Source organism: Stegastes partitus, unplaced genomic scaffold (assembly GCF_000690725.1).
Source record: "Stegastes partitus isolate 25-593 unplaced genomic scaffold, Stegastes_partitus-1.0.2 Scaffold131, whole genome shotgun sequence".
In the NCBI taxonomy this organism is placed as follows: domain Eukaryota; kingdom Metazoa; phylum Chordata; class Actinopteri; family Pomacentridae; genus Stegastes; species Stegastes partitus.
Genome location: NW_007577862.1, coordinates 309,278 through 329,146, shown reverse-complemented (window position 1 = coordinate 329,146; position 19,869 = coordinate 309,278). Strand labels below are relative to the sequence as shown.

At 37.9% G+C, this 19,869-nt stretch overlaps 1 protein-coding gene across 1 annotated transcript in view; it reads right to left on the bottom strand.

Moving 5' to 3' along the window:
• The window catches only part of lmbrd1 (LMBR1 domain containing 1), a 58,674-nt gene that overhangs the window by 20,884 nt on the left and 17,921 nt on the right, over positions 1 to 19,869 (bottom strand). The window contains exons 6-11 of the mRNA XM_008278741.1: positions 18,258 to 18,346; positions 12,607 to 12,680; positions 5,056 to 5,181; positions 3,947 to 4,099; positions 895 to 959; positions 635 to 737 (exon numbers count right to left, since the gene is read on the bottom strand). Coding sequence (XP_008276963.1) covers positions 635 to 737; positions 895 to 959; positions 3,947 to 4,099; positions 5,056 to 5,181; positions 12,607 to 12,680; positions 18,258 to 18,346 — 610 coding nt within the window. The remainder of the gene's footprint in view (positions 1 to 634; positions 738 to 894; positions 960 to 3,946; positions 4,100 to 5,055; positions 5,182 to 12,606; positions 12,681 to 18,257; positions 18,347 to 19,869) is intronic.

The following is a 19,869-nucleotide window of genomic DNA, read 5'->3' as shown; positions in this document are numbered from 1 at the left end:
CTGTGACGACTATACAATTCATATTTTTTGAAAGACTGTATTATAAACATGTTGATTAATTTCAATGTTAATTTCTGAGGTCATAATTTGGTAGAGAGTAATAACTATCCTTTATCCTCGCCATTTAACGTCCATTGTGCTCCCACTTATACCTGTGCCAACTGTGCTTGTCATGTTAGAATTTCTCTCAGCCCTGCTCCCTTGGAACATTAAATTATTCTGAAATTAGAGCTGAATACAAAGAGTCCTAGTGAGAATGATTCATGTGTATATATTTTTTAAATTTTGTTATCTTTGTGTTTGTTGTTTGTTAAAGTATCAGTGGTGCCTGCCAGACCGTATTTGAAAGTGAGAAACTGCTAATTGGCGTTTCAGGCAATAACTCATTGAATGTGTGTAGCTGCTTTTGTAATTGAGATTTAGGTATTTCAGAGTTTAGCTGCAGCACACTGAAGCACGTTCACTTCAACTTTAAAAACAGTATTACAAGTCAATTTAAGAAAGGCCAGCGGTAAAGCTTGTAAATTATGCTTCATTTAGGTTAATGATGATAGCAACAAAAAAAATGTGGCTTTAAGCATATCATAATTGAGGATAATCATCTTTTCGACATGAGGGATGAGAGGATACTCACAGGTTGTAAGGCCAAAAGAAGTTCATTCAGGGGATTGGTTAGGTTGGTGCCAAAGATTATGAACCCGGAGCTGATGCCAGCAGAGTGGAGAGCTTTATCCAAACTGAAAAGCACAGAGGAAAAAAAAAACCTCAATATGTGTATATATCTCCAGAACATTAATAAAAACAGTACAAAGAAACAATTACAATATGTGTTTGGTGTAAGTGATGTAAGTATGATGTAAGTTTAAATGTGTTACAAGACATATCGTGACTTACTTTGAAATAAACAGGGCAATAGTGAACAGCAGTGCAACCAGGATGAAGAAAATACCCAGTAATATCTGAAAAAGAAAAAAAAAAACAGGTCATAAATGCAACATCATATCAAAAAACGTGATATGCACCAACAACCACAGGAAGGATGTGAGGGATAAGACCCCATTTTTGAACCCTTGCAAATGAAAATGTATACTTTCAAAGGCATCTACCGGGCGAGCAAATACACCTCTCTGTCATGTCTTTTGTCAAGGAGAGACCATATGGCATGGCCAGCCACAATTTGGCACTGTTGCCTACGGTGACAGGGGGAAGCAATGGCACAGCCCAGACAGAGTAGGGAGGTTGCAACCAGGGAGGTAAAAGGTGGGTGGCGGCCAAAAAGGCAATAAACCAATCAACTGCTAGGCTCCGAGGGGGCCTTTATAGCTAAAATATCTCATACCTGCTGCAGGAAAGAAAAAGGCAAATGAACGCGTATGGAAGAATACAGTAGATATATATAGCACCGTGTGTGTGTGTGTATTGAAAAACTGGCCCCTGACCCACAAATTACAAAACACGTACACGAAGGGCCGTGAAAAAAAAGAGTCATCAGATGCATGTAAAGTAAAAAGCGTATTGATCTAATATGTGAGGACAGCTGACATATACACATCAATATCTACACCAAATTATACCAAATTTTCTTTGACAAAACATCCCTTGATGTAATTTCTCAGTGATTGTAGCAAAGCATCAATTACAATCAAGAAGATGATGATCACAACACTTTTGTCACTATCGTTTATATTGTTTTGATGTGAGCAACAACTTAAAAAGTGGGGCGGCCAGATAGAGAAGAAACACAGTGGTTCTAATCTACTGATGAAGCTGCCCTTATTTCTTAATCCAACCAAAAAAACTGACAGGAGAATAAATTGTTTAACTGTGTTATGTAAACTTTTTAGTTATTAAAAAGTCAAAAAATCAGAAAGCTGTCATACATGAAACAAAAAACATTTCATGAAAAGGTGGCATTGAGTTTTATATCTTAAATGAACAGGTGGCACAGTTTTGTCTTTAATAAAAAGAAGAGTATTGCATAATACTGCATACTCCTTATTCAACCAGCTCTGTCTGAAAATGTTTCTACATTTGTTTTATGATCACTTAAAAATGCTGCAACAATTTTGTGAGGTCTGAGCACTTTTTAGCTGCCAATGGTAAGCATGTTTAGTAAGCCGTTTTCACTCACTACCACTGTTGATATAAAAAAGGACAGCATGTGTCACAATCATTTGGCGTCTCACTCTACACCAGTGTCTCAGCATACAGTAAATAATCTCCCAACTCATTACTGTTTAAATTTGAGTCTGGGGACTGCCATTAGCGGCAGCCCCCCTTGGTTAAAGAAAAACTATTATAGACACTGGTTTGAGATGTTTGCAAGAGCCTGCAGTGCAGTAAAATGTAAAAAGTATACTGGAAAATGAATAGGAGTGAGAAATAAAATGTGAAATAATGTTTAGAACGTGACCTTTCCATAACACGAAAGTTGTGATTAAACCAGTGGGATCTGTTTTAAATGTGCTTTACCACTGATAAGTCATATAAATGGAGCAATAAAGACAGCTCAAGCATACATAGCATTATGTTCATGTAAGCCTAATGTAATGTCTGTGTGCACCTATAGAGATGTTTGTGTAAAGTAAAATATGAATAGGAGGGTGTGGAGATTATTCCAGTGAATCATCACAGTAGCACTTTGGCCAGCCACATTAGTCTTCTCATATCAGCTCTGCAGCTAAAGCAGAAAGTGTGTGAGGAGAAAAGTAATTCTGGTGTCTGGAAGGTGTGAAGAGGTAAGATGCAAATGCATGGCACCACAAGTTTGTTTCTAAAGGCTTAGAGATGATGCACCTTTTCAATTGGAAGTTACATTTTAGAGACATTCTGGTTAGCATGAGTTCAAGTAAAAAATTTTGTTTCAGGCTTAGGAAAATAATCATCTATTTTCTGACCCGCTACCATGACATTTAAGCAGAAAATTACAACCTTAAATCTGTTACTTAAAGCCATTTTCATAACAGCCTCTGAGATATCTCAAATTCAAATGAAGTGGGTTTTTTTCTTGAAAATTAGAAATGCAATGCAGAGATACTTATGTTCACATCTGTTGCAACTTGGAGCCAAATGGTTTGAGACAAGGATAAATGAGATTATAAGGACAAAGGATTCCCTGTGATGTACTTTTCTCAAGTCCTGATGATTTGTGCAGCACAATTTATAACCAATCAATGTGATATGTCCAAAAGCATCTAATTTGAAATTGATCAGAGGCACAGAAGTGTGCTGCACTCATCAGTGCATCATTTGCAGATGTTTGCCTGTTACATGCCAATGCAATTGTTGGAACCAACATGTCCAAAAGCATCACTGTTTTTAGGTCTTAAACAAGTGGTGCTATAATCCCCCTCCTCTCTGAACCCCCTCAGATAAACCTGAATATGGGGACAATGACGTTAAACTTGCATATATACAAGGTCGAGGTATTTGTTGCCCAACCCAAAAAAAGTAAAATTACAGACAAGTTTATGGTTGCTTTGGTCTGCCCCTTGGGAACCATGAGATCCTGCCTGAAAAATGTGAGACTCCCTGAGAGACTTCAGAGTAAATTAGGTGAAGAGACTACCCATGGGAATCATGTAAATATGCGGTTGTATAAAGTAGAACTAAAAGTAAATCTAGAGCAGTCCGGATTAGAACTTGAGCACAAAGCAGCAGTTCAGGAGGAAGTAGTTGGGGCTCAAACTCAAGTTTTTTTTTAATTACACAACTATTATTAAAGAATCTGACAATTAGCAACAGCATGTTGTGCCGCCTAACCTTCTGACCTCAAACATGAATTGAAAAAGCAGTGACAAGGTCAGACCACTTGTATGCTAAATAACCGTTAGCTCATATCCAATATATAGACATTGACATGATTTGTCTTTGTATAGAATGTCGTCCACATCGAACATATGCTTTACTTCTGTCAATGGGAGCCAATTCCATAATGGAGACTCACCTTGAAAGGTCTGAGAGCACTGCCCACTTTAGTGCAGCAGTTTCTCTCTGCAATTTCCAGGTGTCTCCCCCTGCGCCGGAGGACCTGTAGTTTGCCCTCCAACTCCTGCAGGTTGTTTCTGTCCCTTGAGGACAGAGGACGTCCATCTTTACACTGGAAAGAGAAAAAAGCAAAACAATGGAACTAATTAAACCACTAAACCACACATGTGCATGTATGTTCTATGCAAGCTCACTTCTGATATGACCTGTAAGGAAACTTTATGAGGGTACTTAAACTGCAAAATCCTGGAAAAGAAAAATATGTAATTGACCTTCCCAGTGATTGCCAAAAATATCCATTAAGAAAAATTGCTTGACATTTACCTCAACATTTATAGTTATTTATGCCAGTGGATGGATATATGCAGCATTAAAACACTTTGGTCAAAAGATTATGGTGACATTTTTCTGACAGTAAATAATCAGTAGTATTACATACTCAGCTATAAAGTTGCTATTTGTCCATCTCAAGTCTCTAATAAGTGCTGCTGTTCAACTATTAACTCTTTTGTGTGTGTGGCAGTTGAGGTTTTCTTGCTACCTCTGTTGTATATAACATTTAACGTAGCCACACCTGGTTGTCAGTAAATACAGCGAGGCAAGAGACAAAGAAGCAATGACAAATGTGCTGGTCTTTTGTGCTTCACTTGGTGTAGCTACTGGCAACAAATAGCAACTAATAGATGTCTTTACTTGTGCCTCCCTGTTTGTACTGCCTGTATTTGAGAGGCTGGTTGATAAGGACAATGCTAACCATAAATAACAGCATGCAAACTAAGAAGGGCAACAAAAAAGATAAGGAGGAGGGACTGATCAGCTGGAGGCTATGCATGTGGATGTCTTCATGAATGCATGATTGTGCACACTGTGTCGAAACTGAAGCATAAAAAACTGTCTTCAAATGATCTAATATGTGTATTGATCCAGGTATTGTAAATGTATTGCTACACTATATGTCCTTTGACTTCTAGGTTTTGTTTCATGTTACTCCATGACTTGTAGTTTGTTTGCACTACATGTGTGTGTTTATGTAACATGCACATTGTGTGTTCCTTCGGTACGACTCACCTTGGATTTCAGCTTTTCTATCTGGTGCTCAACATCATCGATGTCCTCTGTGTTCTCCAGGCGTTCATACAGCACACTCCTTGTGCCTTTTATCAGATTCAAAGGCAGAACAGACATACCATATGCCTGAAAGACAGAGCGAAAAACACCATTATAATCGCACATTATTGTCAGAGTGGGAAGGCACATATGGCACGTGCACCCACCCACACATAACCACTCCTGCCTGATGGCAAACTCATCACAATGTGGAACATGTCAACAGTCAAATGAGGGTAAGCAAACACACACAGCAAATCATATAGTTCCTGGCCTCCCAGGCTATGTCATTTTTGGTAGTGGAAAAAAGATTAAAATGGTGGAATCTATAATTGTGCTGAGGTTTATTGGAGAATTTGCTGCAACCATTTTGTGTGGATATCACTGCCTTATATCATCCTGATGCATTTACAGCTTAACAGTGCCCCCATGTGACAGCACTATCCTCTATCCAGAATTTGATGAATTTTTTACAAGTATAATTTTAGGGAGAAAAATCTGGATTTGGGGTGGGGGCATTAAGGTGCCATCAATTCTGTATGACCTGGATTTTAATGAACATACGTTAACTTTTCTTTATATTAGTGGTTGATAAAGTGTATAAACAAAAGATGGCAGACACAAATACAGAAAGACTGAGATAAACACATTCAGGGACAGCAAAAAAGAGACAGTGAGAGAATATGTAGAAAAAAAAAAAATCAAGAGGCACTTTGAGCTATCAGTGGCTTCAATCACCCAAGAGATGTCTGAACTTTAATTAAAAATGAAGGACATCTTTAATACCAGAAAACCGACCAATCAATACAAATGAAAGTAAGAGCAACAGGCCAATGCTTTCACTGTGCTGTCTTTCTTTTACCAACTTGGACGAGTGCCATTTTATGGGTTCATAATAAAACAAAGGGGCCTTCTGTGCGAAGATACTTTCAGCACTGTCAAAAGATGCTGCCCTCTTTCTTCAATTTTTCAAGTGGGGAAAACGTCAGAGTCCATATTTCTCTAAAACAACTTTTACTAGTTTCTGAGTGTTAGGTAGCATTAAGAGAGCCGCATGGGATACTAAGTCAGGCTACACTATTATTAGTCTCTGCTGTGGATATCTGCTACGGGCGAATGTCGCCTCCTGCAATGAATCATGGAGCTCTTAAGGCCGGAGCATGTCCCGAATATCAAACACACTCATAAAAGGAAAACCTGTCCCAGATCCCAAGAGAAACATTCCCTTCCCCTCAAATGTGCAACTACATGAGAGAAATATAAAAGGAAAAAAAAAAAAAAATATATATATATATATAACACAGGTGTCCTCCCTACCGGAGTATACAGTTTTAGTTCACACATAAAGGTGCATGCTCATTAAAGTTATTTTAAAACCACCCATGGTCAATAATAAACATAAATTGTTTAGTGAGGTAGATGAGAGCGTATGCGTGACTCCATGTGTGTTGGTCAAGGGGGGAGTTACGAGTCATTCAGAGGGAGTCATGTGTCTGCCGAGTAAGAAGAGAAGAAGAGAGAAACTAGTTGGACATAGGTCTCCTACACAAGCCTCCTCTTTGTTGCCACGTGATGTGCAAAAAAAGGAGGAGGGAGTGCAGTTTCCCCCTACATTCTCAATACCTACTGATAAAGAGATAATCAAGTATAACATATCCAACAACGACTACTCATTATATGAGTTGTTATAGATCATTTCGCTAATTTAAAACAATGAAGCTAAGTTGAACATATATACATTTATATTAATCCTGCAAATCTGGCAGTGTGTTATACTATCTGGGTCCCCTGCCATTTGATTAATAAGATGGTTTTCGCTGTTTCAGGGGTTGAACAAGATAAGCGCTACAAGCCTGATGCAGTCTTGTTAGTGTGTTTGGCTATACTAGAAATAATTAGGGGTCATAAATGGTGCCTTCCGTTTTTTTACATAAACCCAGAATAGTGACAACGGAAGACAATATCGACTTGTTGACAACTAAAGAGACGAGTGCTAATTGTTTCCTCTGCATTTGCACACTGCGTTTTAGCACTTAATTTAGGCATTTCATTAGGAACTTCCTAAATATGTAGTTTACACTGAGAGCTAAAAGGCAATAGAAAACAATCTAAGCTTTGTACCCTCTAGCATGTTTCTTTTATACTCCGCATTAGAGAGGAGGTTCCAAGCATATGTCACTCCTCGGCTTTAGTCCTCAAATCACGATTTAAGAAATGGATGACTAACTAGGCTGTAAATCATGATTAATGTGATGTTAACGAGCATAAGATAGACTTCTCCCAGATTTTGTTTAGTTTATCTAATCAGTACTGACAGGTGCACCATAGCCATCTTAGAATGGTGGTAGCATTGAACACTATCAATCTGCTTCGTGGTCAGGCTCATTAAATCTTCAGGAAATCAGACACGCTGTTTCAAGAACACTTTACAGTTTATTATGGATTCATCTGGTCCCTCTCTCACAGAGACTATAACACCATCTTAAACATATTGTCATGTATATATAGTTATAAGTAAAGTCGAGTCTAAAGGGGCTAAGTGTATAAAGTTGAAAGTAACTTGTTGCGAGATGTAGCAAATACTAGAAGTATTTTTGGTCCCCTAATCCTTTCCACCCAAGATTGGAGTGGCTCCAACCTTAATTCTGAATGTCTCAACTGTTAGTACAATAGAAGAGTGACCTGGCAAAGTGGTATTTTGAAGAGGCCACTCCAATCGCAAATATTTAGGTATTATTTTAACATACTTATGTATTTAGTTTATGCAAATCACAATATGATATGCAGTGACGCAGACAGGGTGAAGGGCTTAGTCAACATTTACTAGGCTGCTGTACATACTGGGGCACTAGAGAAAAACAGCATATCTACAAAATACAGATGCTTTTGTTTTTTTTTGTTTTTTTTCTATAGTCCACAGATGATCTCAAAAACAAAGAATGCCAAGACACATAACAGCTGCCAAGACAGCTGATTTACTGAGCACAAATAAAGCATCTTGACTTCATGTCCTCATCAGGTAAAATTCACAATGTGACCAAGAAGGTCTTCATCTAAACCTAATTGAACCCAAGTGTGGATACTAGCTTGAGCCAATCAGTCACATCATAATGCATGTCACATATCAATATATTTTAGATATTTGCAACACTGAGATGAGAGTTATTAACTCTGCGTCTACCTCTACAATCAAATATCCCAAAAGAAGGACCATTTAATTGTAGCATTGGACAGGTAGCTTGCAAATGTAACAACTATAATAGCCTACATTATGTTTAATCAGTAGAAATACACATTTTTAGGCAATAAAGGTGAATCATAAACAATTTTACCAAAAAAGTAACAAAAAATAGATATTTGTAAAATCAGGAAAGACAAGCAAAATATTGCATACATAAGAATGAAAATATTGCAAATGATAATCATCAGAGTAATGCAACAACAGTCATAATATCTGTGTTCACTGATGTGCATCTGCACAGAGTGGGACAATTAGCCAGTTTAGGCAAGGTCACAGTGACTTCTAATTGGATATACCATATGCAATATACCCCAAGTAATCACACCTCATATGTTAATGTCATGGCCACTGTGTGGATGAATATCTTACAACGATGGGAGTAGATGCATCGAGTTCAGTTGCCACATTTGTAATTCCCGACCTTGACAGTGAGTGAAGACGTAGAGATCAGATGGACACATAACTCTGATTCAGCTTTGATGTCATGCAAATAAGAAGGTCTTTTGAAATTTTGGAAAGACTTAAAAACAAGATCTCCGTTTTTGATCACACTGGACGATGTGCCAGTATTTACTGATGCTTTTGTGAAATTCTGACCATGGGGTTGGGTATTTCACACAGCATCTAGATACTTAGAATGCCTGTGTACCATTGCTTTCTGATGTCTTTCATGACTTCATAAATATAAATTCTTTTCTGAATTTGTTGATAGAACAGTGGGTGGTACCCACTTATTGCACAAATGCATCCATTCCCTCTGGTGAAACATAATGTAGGGTCTACTGTAATGGTTATATTTGCCATCTACATCACTATATTTAGATGACCGTTCTTTTAGGGAATTTGATTATACCCCAGAGGTGCACATGGAGCATAAATAATTCAATGTGTAATTTGAATAATGGCTAGATTGCTTGAGCCAACCTGTTTAACAGCGGGTTTGACTCAGGTTAAGCCGATATGTGGACTTTCCTCGTCAGATGCGCAGTAATTACCTGAAGAAGACACATTGCTCTAATCTTCTGAACAAAAAAAATCTTTTTTTAATTCCTGCCTCTTCATGTTGTGTTGAAATTACAAAAATAATATGGTTAAACTTCAGTTTTTATACCATAAGAAACCAATGTATTGACATTTTGGTACTTGTGGACTGTTAAAAACAAACAGTCAAGGAGAGTTAAGGGCCTAAATGGGGGGAAAAAAATCAATTATACAGAGTGCACTAGTCTGGGTCACTATCGACCAAATGTATGCATTTAAGGGCTTGACAGTTGCTTTGTACATCTCAGATTAGACAGTGCAGCAGACATAACCAGTGTTTCAGGAAGGTCCTCACTGTTGATAAATATCCATCTATTTTTTTAAAAAGCAGGCTTGCTATATTGTACAGCAATAGCTTGAGAAATTAGAAATGTATAACTGTGCATCAAAATCATGATTTCCTGCAGCACCCTTCCAGCTGCTCCGCAAAAAAGGTGAGCTTCTTCTATGTTTTGATTTTGTCTAGGAGCTTCTTTACTTGCTGCTGATCTCGCTGATATATATTTGTTGTCATAAAGTTTGAACTTGATAGCTTATAGTTAGTACACATTACTAATTGAAGCAAGAAGAACCCTTGAATCATTTTTTTTTTTTTTTTTAAAGCTAGCTTTTGATAATTGTCTTCTTATAGGAGGCGAAACAGCAACACTTGCCCTACGCTGATCCTTTGGCACAATACTAATTAAAATTATATACGTATACATCCAAATGCCCTGTTATGAAAAGACCTGCTGTGGTTGACTGACAGGCTCCCCAGGCTGTCTCCAATCACTGGAGTGTTCTTTGGGTTTCTTAACATATTGCAGCAAGTTTGACTTATCACTCCAATGTCATTAAAGTAACTGAGGTAAGTCTGCTGCAGTGTTAATGAACTTAAATTTGACCACATGTGTACAGTGCAGATGCTGCTACGATTATGCCTGGTAAGCGTATTTCAGTATCTGCTGTTGAATTAGGTATTACCATCTGGGATTTCTATTGTGCAAAAGAAGCATATACAAACTAATAGAAAGCACACTTTGTGTCCTGAAAATGTTCTTTTAATGAAGTTCTTCCCTTTTTGTTGACAGCATTGATTATACTTACATACCCTGTTTTATTCAAAGTTGGACTGCAGAGTTCTAAACTTCGAATGTAAGTTAAAGTGATGTGTGGTCTGAGTGAAATACACATTATATAAATCAGATTAAAATATAAACAAGTTTTAAATGAAGCCAAAGATGCAAAAGGACGTCGCATGATGCACGATCTCTGAGATGGTCCTGATCAGTCTCATCTCATTACTATTTGGTACAATCAAGCAGAGTGGGCGATAACACAGAAGGAATATGCATGTGCATAGTAAAGAGTAAATAGGCATATATTTTCAATCATTAGCAGATGAGCGAGACACGAAATTAATTTTGTTATGTACTTAAATCACTTTCATTACTTATTTATTTCCTAATTAACGGGGTAGAGATGTAAACACAGGTTTGAAAAGTTGAGTTAGTAGCATGACAAGTACACCTACAGTCAGTGAAATAGATTATGTATGAATTTTAAGTATAATCTTTTCTGAGGTTGAGCTCTATTTGATATACTGTTGTTGCATGTGCCACCTGCAGCAGGACAGTTAAGACAAGAAGCTGCATTTAAAATTGGTGACTATTAACTGTTAAACACAATGGTTTAGTTTAGCAAAAAATTGGACAGATGGACACCAAACACAGTTAAACTGCAAGACAGCATTTGCTCAGAGAAGAAGCCTCTATTTAAAACAAACCTGTGTGCACCAAAAAAAAAAGCAGTCTAAACTTGATTTACTTGGTGTTAAATGTAAGTGCACCAGGCTGCAGTGTTATATACTGTCTACATCACAGAGTTGTTTGCATTAAGGGTAGATGGCTAGTTCTGCACAAAGGGGTAGTGATAAATTAACACGGGGGTCATGGACAACGTTTCCGCTGCTTATGGAACCCGTCACTTTGATTCCATTAAGTCAATCGAGCTTAGTAGTAACACATCGCAAGAGATGATAAATCACACAGATCGTTGCAAATATGGGTAGGTTGCCACCAGGAACAGCTTACCCATTTGTAGGAGAAAGCAAATACAGTAGATGAAAGTACACAGCGAGAGATAAAAAGAGCTTCTGCATTGAGTCTGAGACGATAAAAGAGGGAGGGGCAGCTGCTGTTGTTGCCCAAAGGCCTTATTTCTTTGATTGACTTCATCAAAACAAGGAACATCAAAAACAAAGACACAGTGGGAGTTTTGATTTCCACAGGGCATTCACAGTCCATAACAACATGGGCCAGTGCAAATTTGAGCACAGTTCCATCTTTAAAATGTATTTGATGTATTTGAGTACTCCGAATGTACTCAAATGTATTAGAGAACTGTGAGAGGAAAGTGAGGGAACAGTGGATAAAATCCCAGCTGAGATGGATTATATGTCCTAAAGGGAGATTGGTTCTACAACTTACTTGACTAGGTTGTGTATTATTCATTAAGAGCTCCACATTCAATTGTTGTGTAATTTGTCAAATAGGACTCTTTGAGCTCAACAGAAACTGGATAGATTGGGGTTGGCTGTCACTTTAACTCTCACTCCCTGGGTTGATACCCGAGTAGTTTTTTCCTTCTTCTTCCTTATATTATAGTAGGCACTTTTCTGTGTTACTCCACCCTGATACCAGCAGCACCACCTCCAGGGAATATTCACAGTCTAGTTACCAAGATAACGGCTATGAAAAATGGACGGCATTAACAAGTCAATTTTTTTCTGATCTGGGAAAAAATGAAAAACTGCAGAATGCTGAGGGAATCAAAATACAGGCATATATTAATGGACACTGAGGTAGATCTATATATATAAATAGACAGCAGATAAGTGGTTGATAAGACTGTGAGGAGCAGCCATACATCATGCAAAAGTCCCAGTTGCTCAGGTGAAAAGACAGCAGTCTGAGCAATTTGAGCAATTGAATGCCAGAGGTTTAAAATCACAAGGCATTACTAATACTGAAAGGCCACTCCATCACTCGGTACATCTTAACCAATAAGACAGGAAGACATTTGCGTGCACGCACAAAAAAAAACTTTAAGAAACAGCAGCTCAAAAAATATTTTACATAAACAAGTCTAATCAAAATTAAAATCATCAAAACATAATTACTTAATTAACATGCATATCTGTTTCTCCAATCAGCACACACAACAACCACTTGTCTCTGGTCTCAACTCACCGTGTAAGTGATCACCGCCAACATGCCAATCAAGGTCAAGGAGCTGATGGAGAAAGACAAGGCCGGTAGACCATCTGCAGGTGGAAAGTCAGGAAAGCAATTAGAGACTTAGCTTTGACCTCTGAAAGAAGCATCAATGTGCTCTTTGCCACAAGTACAAACAATCAAAAGCCTACTTTCTATGATGGATTTTGATGGTATTTCCGTCATCTGGTTGTTTTTCAGACGGAACGTTGAAGGCTGAAATGTTTTGAGCATTCAAACCTATACTGGTGACTGCATGAAATGAGTAATGCTGCAGCTAAATTTCTTTGAACTTTCGAAATACAGTAACAAAGAGACTTTGTGACTATATATCCAACTAAAACATTTGATAAAGTTTAACATAATTTTGTTGTAAACGCCTCCCCTTGGTTTACCCTTCATGGCAAGTACAACTCATTAAGGGTGACCTCATTAGGGTTATTTTTAACAAACAAACATGAAACCAAAGATTTCACATAGAAAGCATGCATTACAAAAGGGGACATGCATTTGGAAGATGTGGGGAAGGTGCAACATAAAGACCCTGTTGGGAGCATTATGACAAATAGAGGATGCAGCATTTTTGGTAGGAGCCAGATCAATACTAGGACCTAAAAGCCAAAATATGTTTTGCTACTTCCACAGATCATTCTTTCCGCATTCTGTCTTTTGAGAGTCCCTTCAAGTATAGATAAGAACCACTACGTTTCTACAGTACACTGGAGTTTGTTTTGTTTTAAGTGATTTGGTTGCAATGAACCTTTCAATGTCAATGTTTATAAGGGACAATGCACAACATCCAACAGTGTCCAATTGAACGAAATTAAAAAACTGATCACACTCGCATCGTAACTGAATGAACACCTGACACCAACAACACAGCTCATCTTCAACTGCTGTATCAATGTTCTTAATGGGAATACTGAGGAAATGAATTCCCTTGAAAGCAATGAGGACCAATGTTATTTACTTGGACAAGGACAATACATCATGTTGGTATCTTGGATTTAATATCTGCTTTTAATGAATGCGCCATCCTCCTCTAGAGACTCTTCTGGTGGACATTTTTCGTCATCATTGTCATTTTGCAAGTCGATCACGATCAGTGTTTAAACAGCTGGGTCTTTCAACGTCTGTAGGTTGACTTGATGTGTGTAACCTTTGATTGAGGCAGAAAGGCGACCACCCATCAGGCAAGGGCAACAGTAGGTGTCACACCAGCTGTCAGAGTTGGAGTTAGACGACAGGGATTGATGAAGAGACTGATTGCCTCACTCCCCTGTCAAGATCCCACCTGTCATAGGGTTCTACGCAAAAAGCGACACATTTGTCCCCTTACAGGTATCCTACGTCCTCTCACCGGCAACTTCATAATGCCCAGCCCACCTGTCAGCGCGGGCATAGGTGGCTCTCTGCTTGACTTTCTCCTTGACAATGGCATTTGATTGGGAATATTAAGTCAGTATTCAGGGCATGTATAATTTGTGCTGTTTATATCATTTATCACTTTCTTTTAGAGGCATTTCACAAGCAGCAGGACAAAGAGGTGGAAAATGGAGATAAATTATATACCTGCTCCCTATTGTATTGTATGCAAAAAGAAAACTTTGAAGTCTGACAGCTGGGCTGAACATTAACATTTGAATACGTGTTTCTTATTCCCGAGTGTTTTATTGCGATTTCGCTGCCTTTGTTTAGTGGTGAGCTTGGTAAAATAGACAATAGCTTCATGTTCTGCATAGCGAACATTCTGTTCATGAACCCTACACAAAGCGAAGGATAGATGTTTGCAGCCAGTGTTCTTGGGTTTCCTGAGCAGATTTTCCGGGGATTAAACATAGGGAATATTGTCTATTATCAGTGGCGCTTCCACATCTGTACAGCTTCGATTCCACCAGCAATGGAATAAGGTAGCTCTTATCTCACCCTGCATATAGCCCTTCAGGCTTGTGTTCATGCATGAGACTTGTACAGAAAGGTGTTTATTAAGGAGCTCCTTGAGCCCCAGCTTCCTAAATCTGCGGAATGACAGAATCAAGCAGGGACACAGCAGCATGTTCAAGGTATGGCACATAGAATACTCTATAATAGCCAGATTACCCACATGCTGCTGTCCAAAAGCATGCAGAGGATTTTAACATTGCAAAAGTTTCAGATGTCATTGTAGTTTTTTCCTCACTGTGTGGATGAAAGAGGTACATAATTTGTGAAATGAGGTTGAATAATAGCTTGGGTTTATCAGCATCTTTTGGGCGTACTGTAACTTTAATGTCATAGTTTAGGGAGAGCATTCTAGTACAGAGGAAAGATGACCAGGAACCTGAACAGAAGAAAAGTGTCAAAAGATCAATCAAGATGAGATCGACATCATCATTTCAACGCCCTCACCAGAAATCTGTCATCTAGAGCCTGAAACGTATTTTAGAAAAACAACTGCCTTTATTTAATCTTGTTCAACCCATGCCATTTTATAACTCAGTCAGCAAAACACAAACATTTGAAAATGCAATCTATATGTATAGATTATTGTTTAATTAAAAGCATGCAAGAGAATGTAAAGCTGGGTACGTGGGACTTCTTTCTCTAGTGGCTTTGATTTCAGAAATAACTATGTATTTTGATGGCAGATTCCGGAAAAACAAGACCAAATAAACATAAATACTGTGTAAAATTGCTTTAAAGACCAAATAAAAACCTCACAGCATAGTTTTGTAAATGTATTCATGTGCTTAAAGTGGTATCTCATTTAGCAGAGTTAGACATATTTTCTGCAAACTGGTACTGAAACCAGATACAGATCCATTTAGGTTTATGCAATTAAAGGCAAACTAAATCCTTATTGTGTTGACACCCCCTCGCACTTCTATGGATTCCTTTGGTTGTGACCTGTTTAGAACCTCACTAATAAACTCTGAAAGCTGTGTGCTCTGAAATACTGTTTTGTGCAGGAACAATTAACTGGAAAGTAAACATCTCTTTTAGTTTTTCAAAGGTAAACTCTTGTGGCATGACAATGCTTTAAAGCTAAGTCTAGTGCTGATGACTATATTAAGACCGCTTGGTTTGTCCATGAAAATACAATTATATCCTATGGAAGCTCAACCCTTAGGAAGGTAATTGCTAAATTATAGTAAAATGAATAGATACTGTTGTAAGTGGGGAAAAAAACCCAACTATTTAATCTCTTAAAATGTATAACCTTTTTCTCATGTTAACCATTTATTTATTCATAGATTTCGCCTTAAAACCAATGTAGGGCATGGTAAAAGCTTCAGTAATAACTGCTGTGGTTTACATTTAAGCGTACACATAGGATATATGCGTGTGTATGTGTAGTCAGCTTGAGATTTTTTTATTTATTTTTTTTTCCTTCCTCGCTGCTGAAGAAGGAAAAGAGGCAGGAAAAGTTAAGTACTAGGAGTCTTGCCCAAGTACTCTTAGTAGTTAAAGCTGGACTACCGCCCACTTCACTCCCCCTTGAGGCATGGCCAAAAATACAAGATTGTGCTGTATGGTCTTGAATAACAACATTAGGAGCTACTGATCTGGAGAACATTCAGGCATAGCTGGAACACTGTAACCAAAGTGATGCTGGAATCACTGAAGATGTAGTGGCCTTAATGAACAGTTGTTGCAAAGCAGTCAGGAGTGTTACGTGGCAAAAGTGCCTTTTCTTTACACAATTAACCTCCCATCTGGAGAGAGAAGAGATGGGGAATTAGAAAAGGGATGATCCTCACATTTCCTCAGCAGCCGAGCAATTTCCCCCCGTGCCAAAGGAGGAAGGTTAGGGAGAGCATGTAGGGGTCCACTATTATGCAGAGAGGCAGATGGTTCGACTTCCTCCTTGATCCCCACGTGGCAAAAGGCCAGAGGACTGTTAGGAGTCCACATTTGGCAATGTTCCTTTCTGCATTAGCATGAGCATAATCACAGGCATTGTTCCGTTCAACAAGTAAAGATGCCCAAGGAGGGTGTTTTTACAGTGTGGTCAACCGTCAACACTGGATTTTTTTTTCATGGGAAAATGTGATTTCTAATTGCGTTTTACACTGCCTTTAAGGCTACAAAGTCACTGTTTCAGAAATTCTGGTACATACAACTATTGAGTAATTAAGTCACGTATTGCTGGAAAAACAAATGGATCTGTAAATATTATATATTAAAATGTAATGTCTTGGACTGTGAGTTATCCATCTTAGCTTTTTCCATGATGTCAATACATCGACTGTCAATGAGTGATCACCAAGCTGCCCTGCTGTAATTCTTATTAAACTGAATAATGAAATATGAAGGATGAAATCTATACAAATCAACATAACTACTAGGGCCAAGTGGTGAACTAAAAATAAAGGCATGGTATAACATTTTTCCATTATCGTACATGTTACATGCACAAAACAACGACTATACGAGCTGCATGTAGGAACAATCAATAAACTTGACCGTGGACACTCCTGTACAGAGGTATTTGTGTACAATAGTCAAATTTCCAACATAATTGTAACTTACTTCATCTTAGTGTAATTAGGATCTCATGAACTGATCGTGTCTGACTAAAACAGTGGATACTTATCATTTAGCAACTAAACGTCCAAACATTTACATACTTTAATCAACACTGACTCCATGAAGCACTGCATCTGTTTAAACACATCAACCGTTACTATTACCTAGTTTTCTAGGCACTTAATAGGGAGAAACTCATATTTTTTTTCACCCAGTTGAACCAAATTTAACTTGTGCAAAACTTGGTATGGCCTCAGTTAGTGCTATCTTAAAAACAACACGTGTACTTTTGCTTTGCTAGCATCTGCATCACATCAAAATGTCCTCAATCTGTGTGAAAAAAAAACCAAATTTCATACTGATTAATGCAACACAATAATAGTTGAACAATAGGCAGATAATAAAAAGAAAGTATACAGTAAGAAGAATGATGGATATGGCTATATTGGGAAGCAAAGACTTGATATGTGCCTTACGCAGAGTCTTTTGTTCTCCTTTGTGTTTACTTATATTTCTAGCTTATTATGGTTAGAAAGTATATTTTTTAGCCTATTATATGTTTAGATTGTATATTTTTAGCCTATTTTTATGTTTAGATTGTATATTTTTTAGCCTATTATATGTTTAATTTGTATATTTTCCAGCTTATTATATGTGTTGTCTCTAAGTGTGGCCCTGTGATAGACTGGCGACCTGTTCAGGGTGTCCCCTGCCTTTGCCCTAAGTCGGCTGGGATAGGCACCAGCCTCCCTAGTGAGGATTAAGCGGCGTATAGATAATGGATGGATGGATGTGTAGCTTAAATATTTTTTAGTATGTATATTTTTCAACTGTGTTTTTCTTCTTTTTAAATGAGGGTTCCAGAGAAACGCAATTTCAGTTCTCTGTATGTGTACACGTGTAGCGGAGCTGACAATAAAGTAACTTTGACTTTGACTTAGACATTTGTCGTTCAGAAGACTCAGGGTTACGACAGATGAAAGGGTAGAATGAATCAAGCAGAATAACATAAAACGTAACATGGAAGAAAGAAAATCTAAGTCACGTAGAGAACTAATAGAAAAACAACATCCAAATTGAAAACAACAGAAGATATTTTCTAAATAGGCTGTACTTACGACTGCTTCCAAGCTCCTCAAAAAGGTATTGTACCTTCTCCCACTGAGTGGAATTCTGGCCAGGTGGGGCCTCGAGTGGAACAAACGCTCTGAAAGCAATGGCACAATAATTCGAAATAAGATAAAAAATGCATTTAGATGCTTCTAGTACAGAACATTATCAAGTTTAGTCTTTGTACTGGCACTGATAGTTTCAGCAGCTGGTGCATTTTCTCTACGAGCCACACAGAGATTTTCACATATAAAGAAAAACAGAGAAGAAATCAATGTTGATATATTTTTTAAATCATTCCACCACAGACAACATATAAAAAGCTGCCAGTGTCATTACTGATGCTTAAAGAGAAATACAAGAGAAACAGAAAAAACACAGAAAAAGACTATTGCAGAAGCTGGTGAGACAGAGTGACAACACAGCTTACACCCTATTTTAACAAAACGTGGATAGAAATTCACTACATTTACCATCCTTTTACACAAAACTTTGTCCCTAATAGAATAATGCTTAATGTTGTAAAATGGGAAAAGATGCTGTTCATAATATCAATCAGACAGACAGACCCTAATCTTTTTAATGTGTATGTGCTTCCCTGGCCACCAATTAAAATGCAGAGTTTTTAAAATTCCGCTGGTCATCTTCAACGCAATGATCAAAAGTGCCATAGTTTTCAAATACGAGTCCAGTTCTCTGACAGAGCTCGAACTGTGTTGTCTGAGTCTCAAATAAAAATCACATAAAAGCTGATGGGGGATTTTTCTTTGAAGGCACCAGGACTATGCAGGTGCCAGCCAACCTTTTTAAAGTGTGAAAGTTATATTGTTAATCAGCACAACAAAATAAGCACTATAAGGCTAGACATAAAGCTAGAGGACTAAAAGCAATGTTATTTGCAGTGGAACTTTAAAGTAAAAAAAACAAAATCAAAAACCTTAAGCAGCAAAAGATCAAGTGCCATTTAAGAAGTCAGACATCGTTCCAGGTATAAAGACAACAAACAACAAACCTTGTAACATCAAGCAAAGGCCTATGGAGTGAACAGTCGCCAAACAAAGCCCTATGTCTCCAGGTATCAGAAAAGCTGTCCAGGATAAAAGCTATCATGTTGTTGGAAATCAAAGGACCAAACCAACAATTGCCAGAACAAAGCGACAATAGTTCCAGTTCATGAGGTGAAAGATGGGCTAAATTGCTTCTGTCTATAAAATGTCCTAACTTTCAAACTTTAAGAGAAAGTATAGTCATGTGTCCTTTATTTTCCAAAACCAGATAAACCTTCTCCCCGCGTACCATTTAATGGTTGAGAGAGCTCATTCAATTGTATAGGCCGAACTCCAGGCATGTTGCTGTCACAACTGCAAAGGAAATCTATTATGTTCTGCTGTTGAGACGAAACACGACCAGTATGAAATCTGTAGATAAATGGAACCTGGCTGAGTATATTCATTAGTACATACAGTGTTTGCAGATATATATAAAATGTCACAAAAAGAATACAATATTCCCTCCGAATGTGTTTTGCTACACAGAGAAAATTGACTGAATCGAGTTTCGACTCATGCGTGCGAGAATAAAACCTATATTTAGAGAGAGGTACGCAGCTTTTTCTCCTGA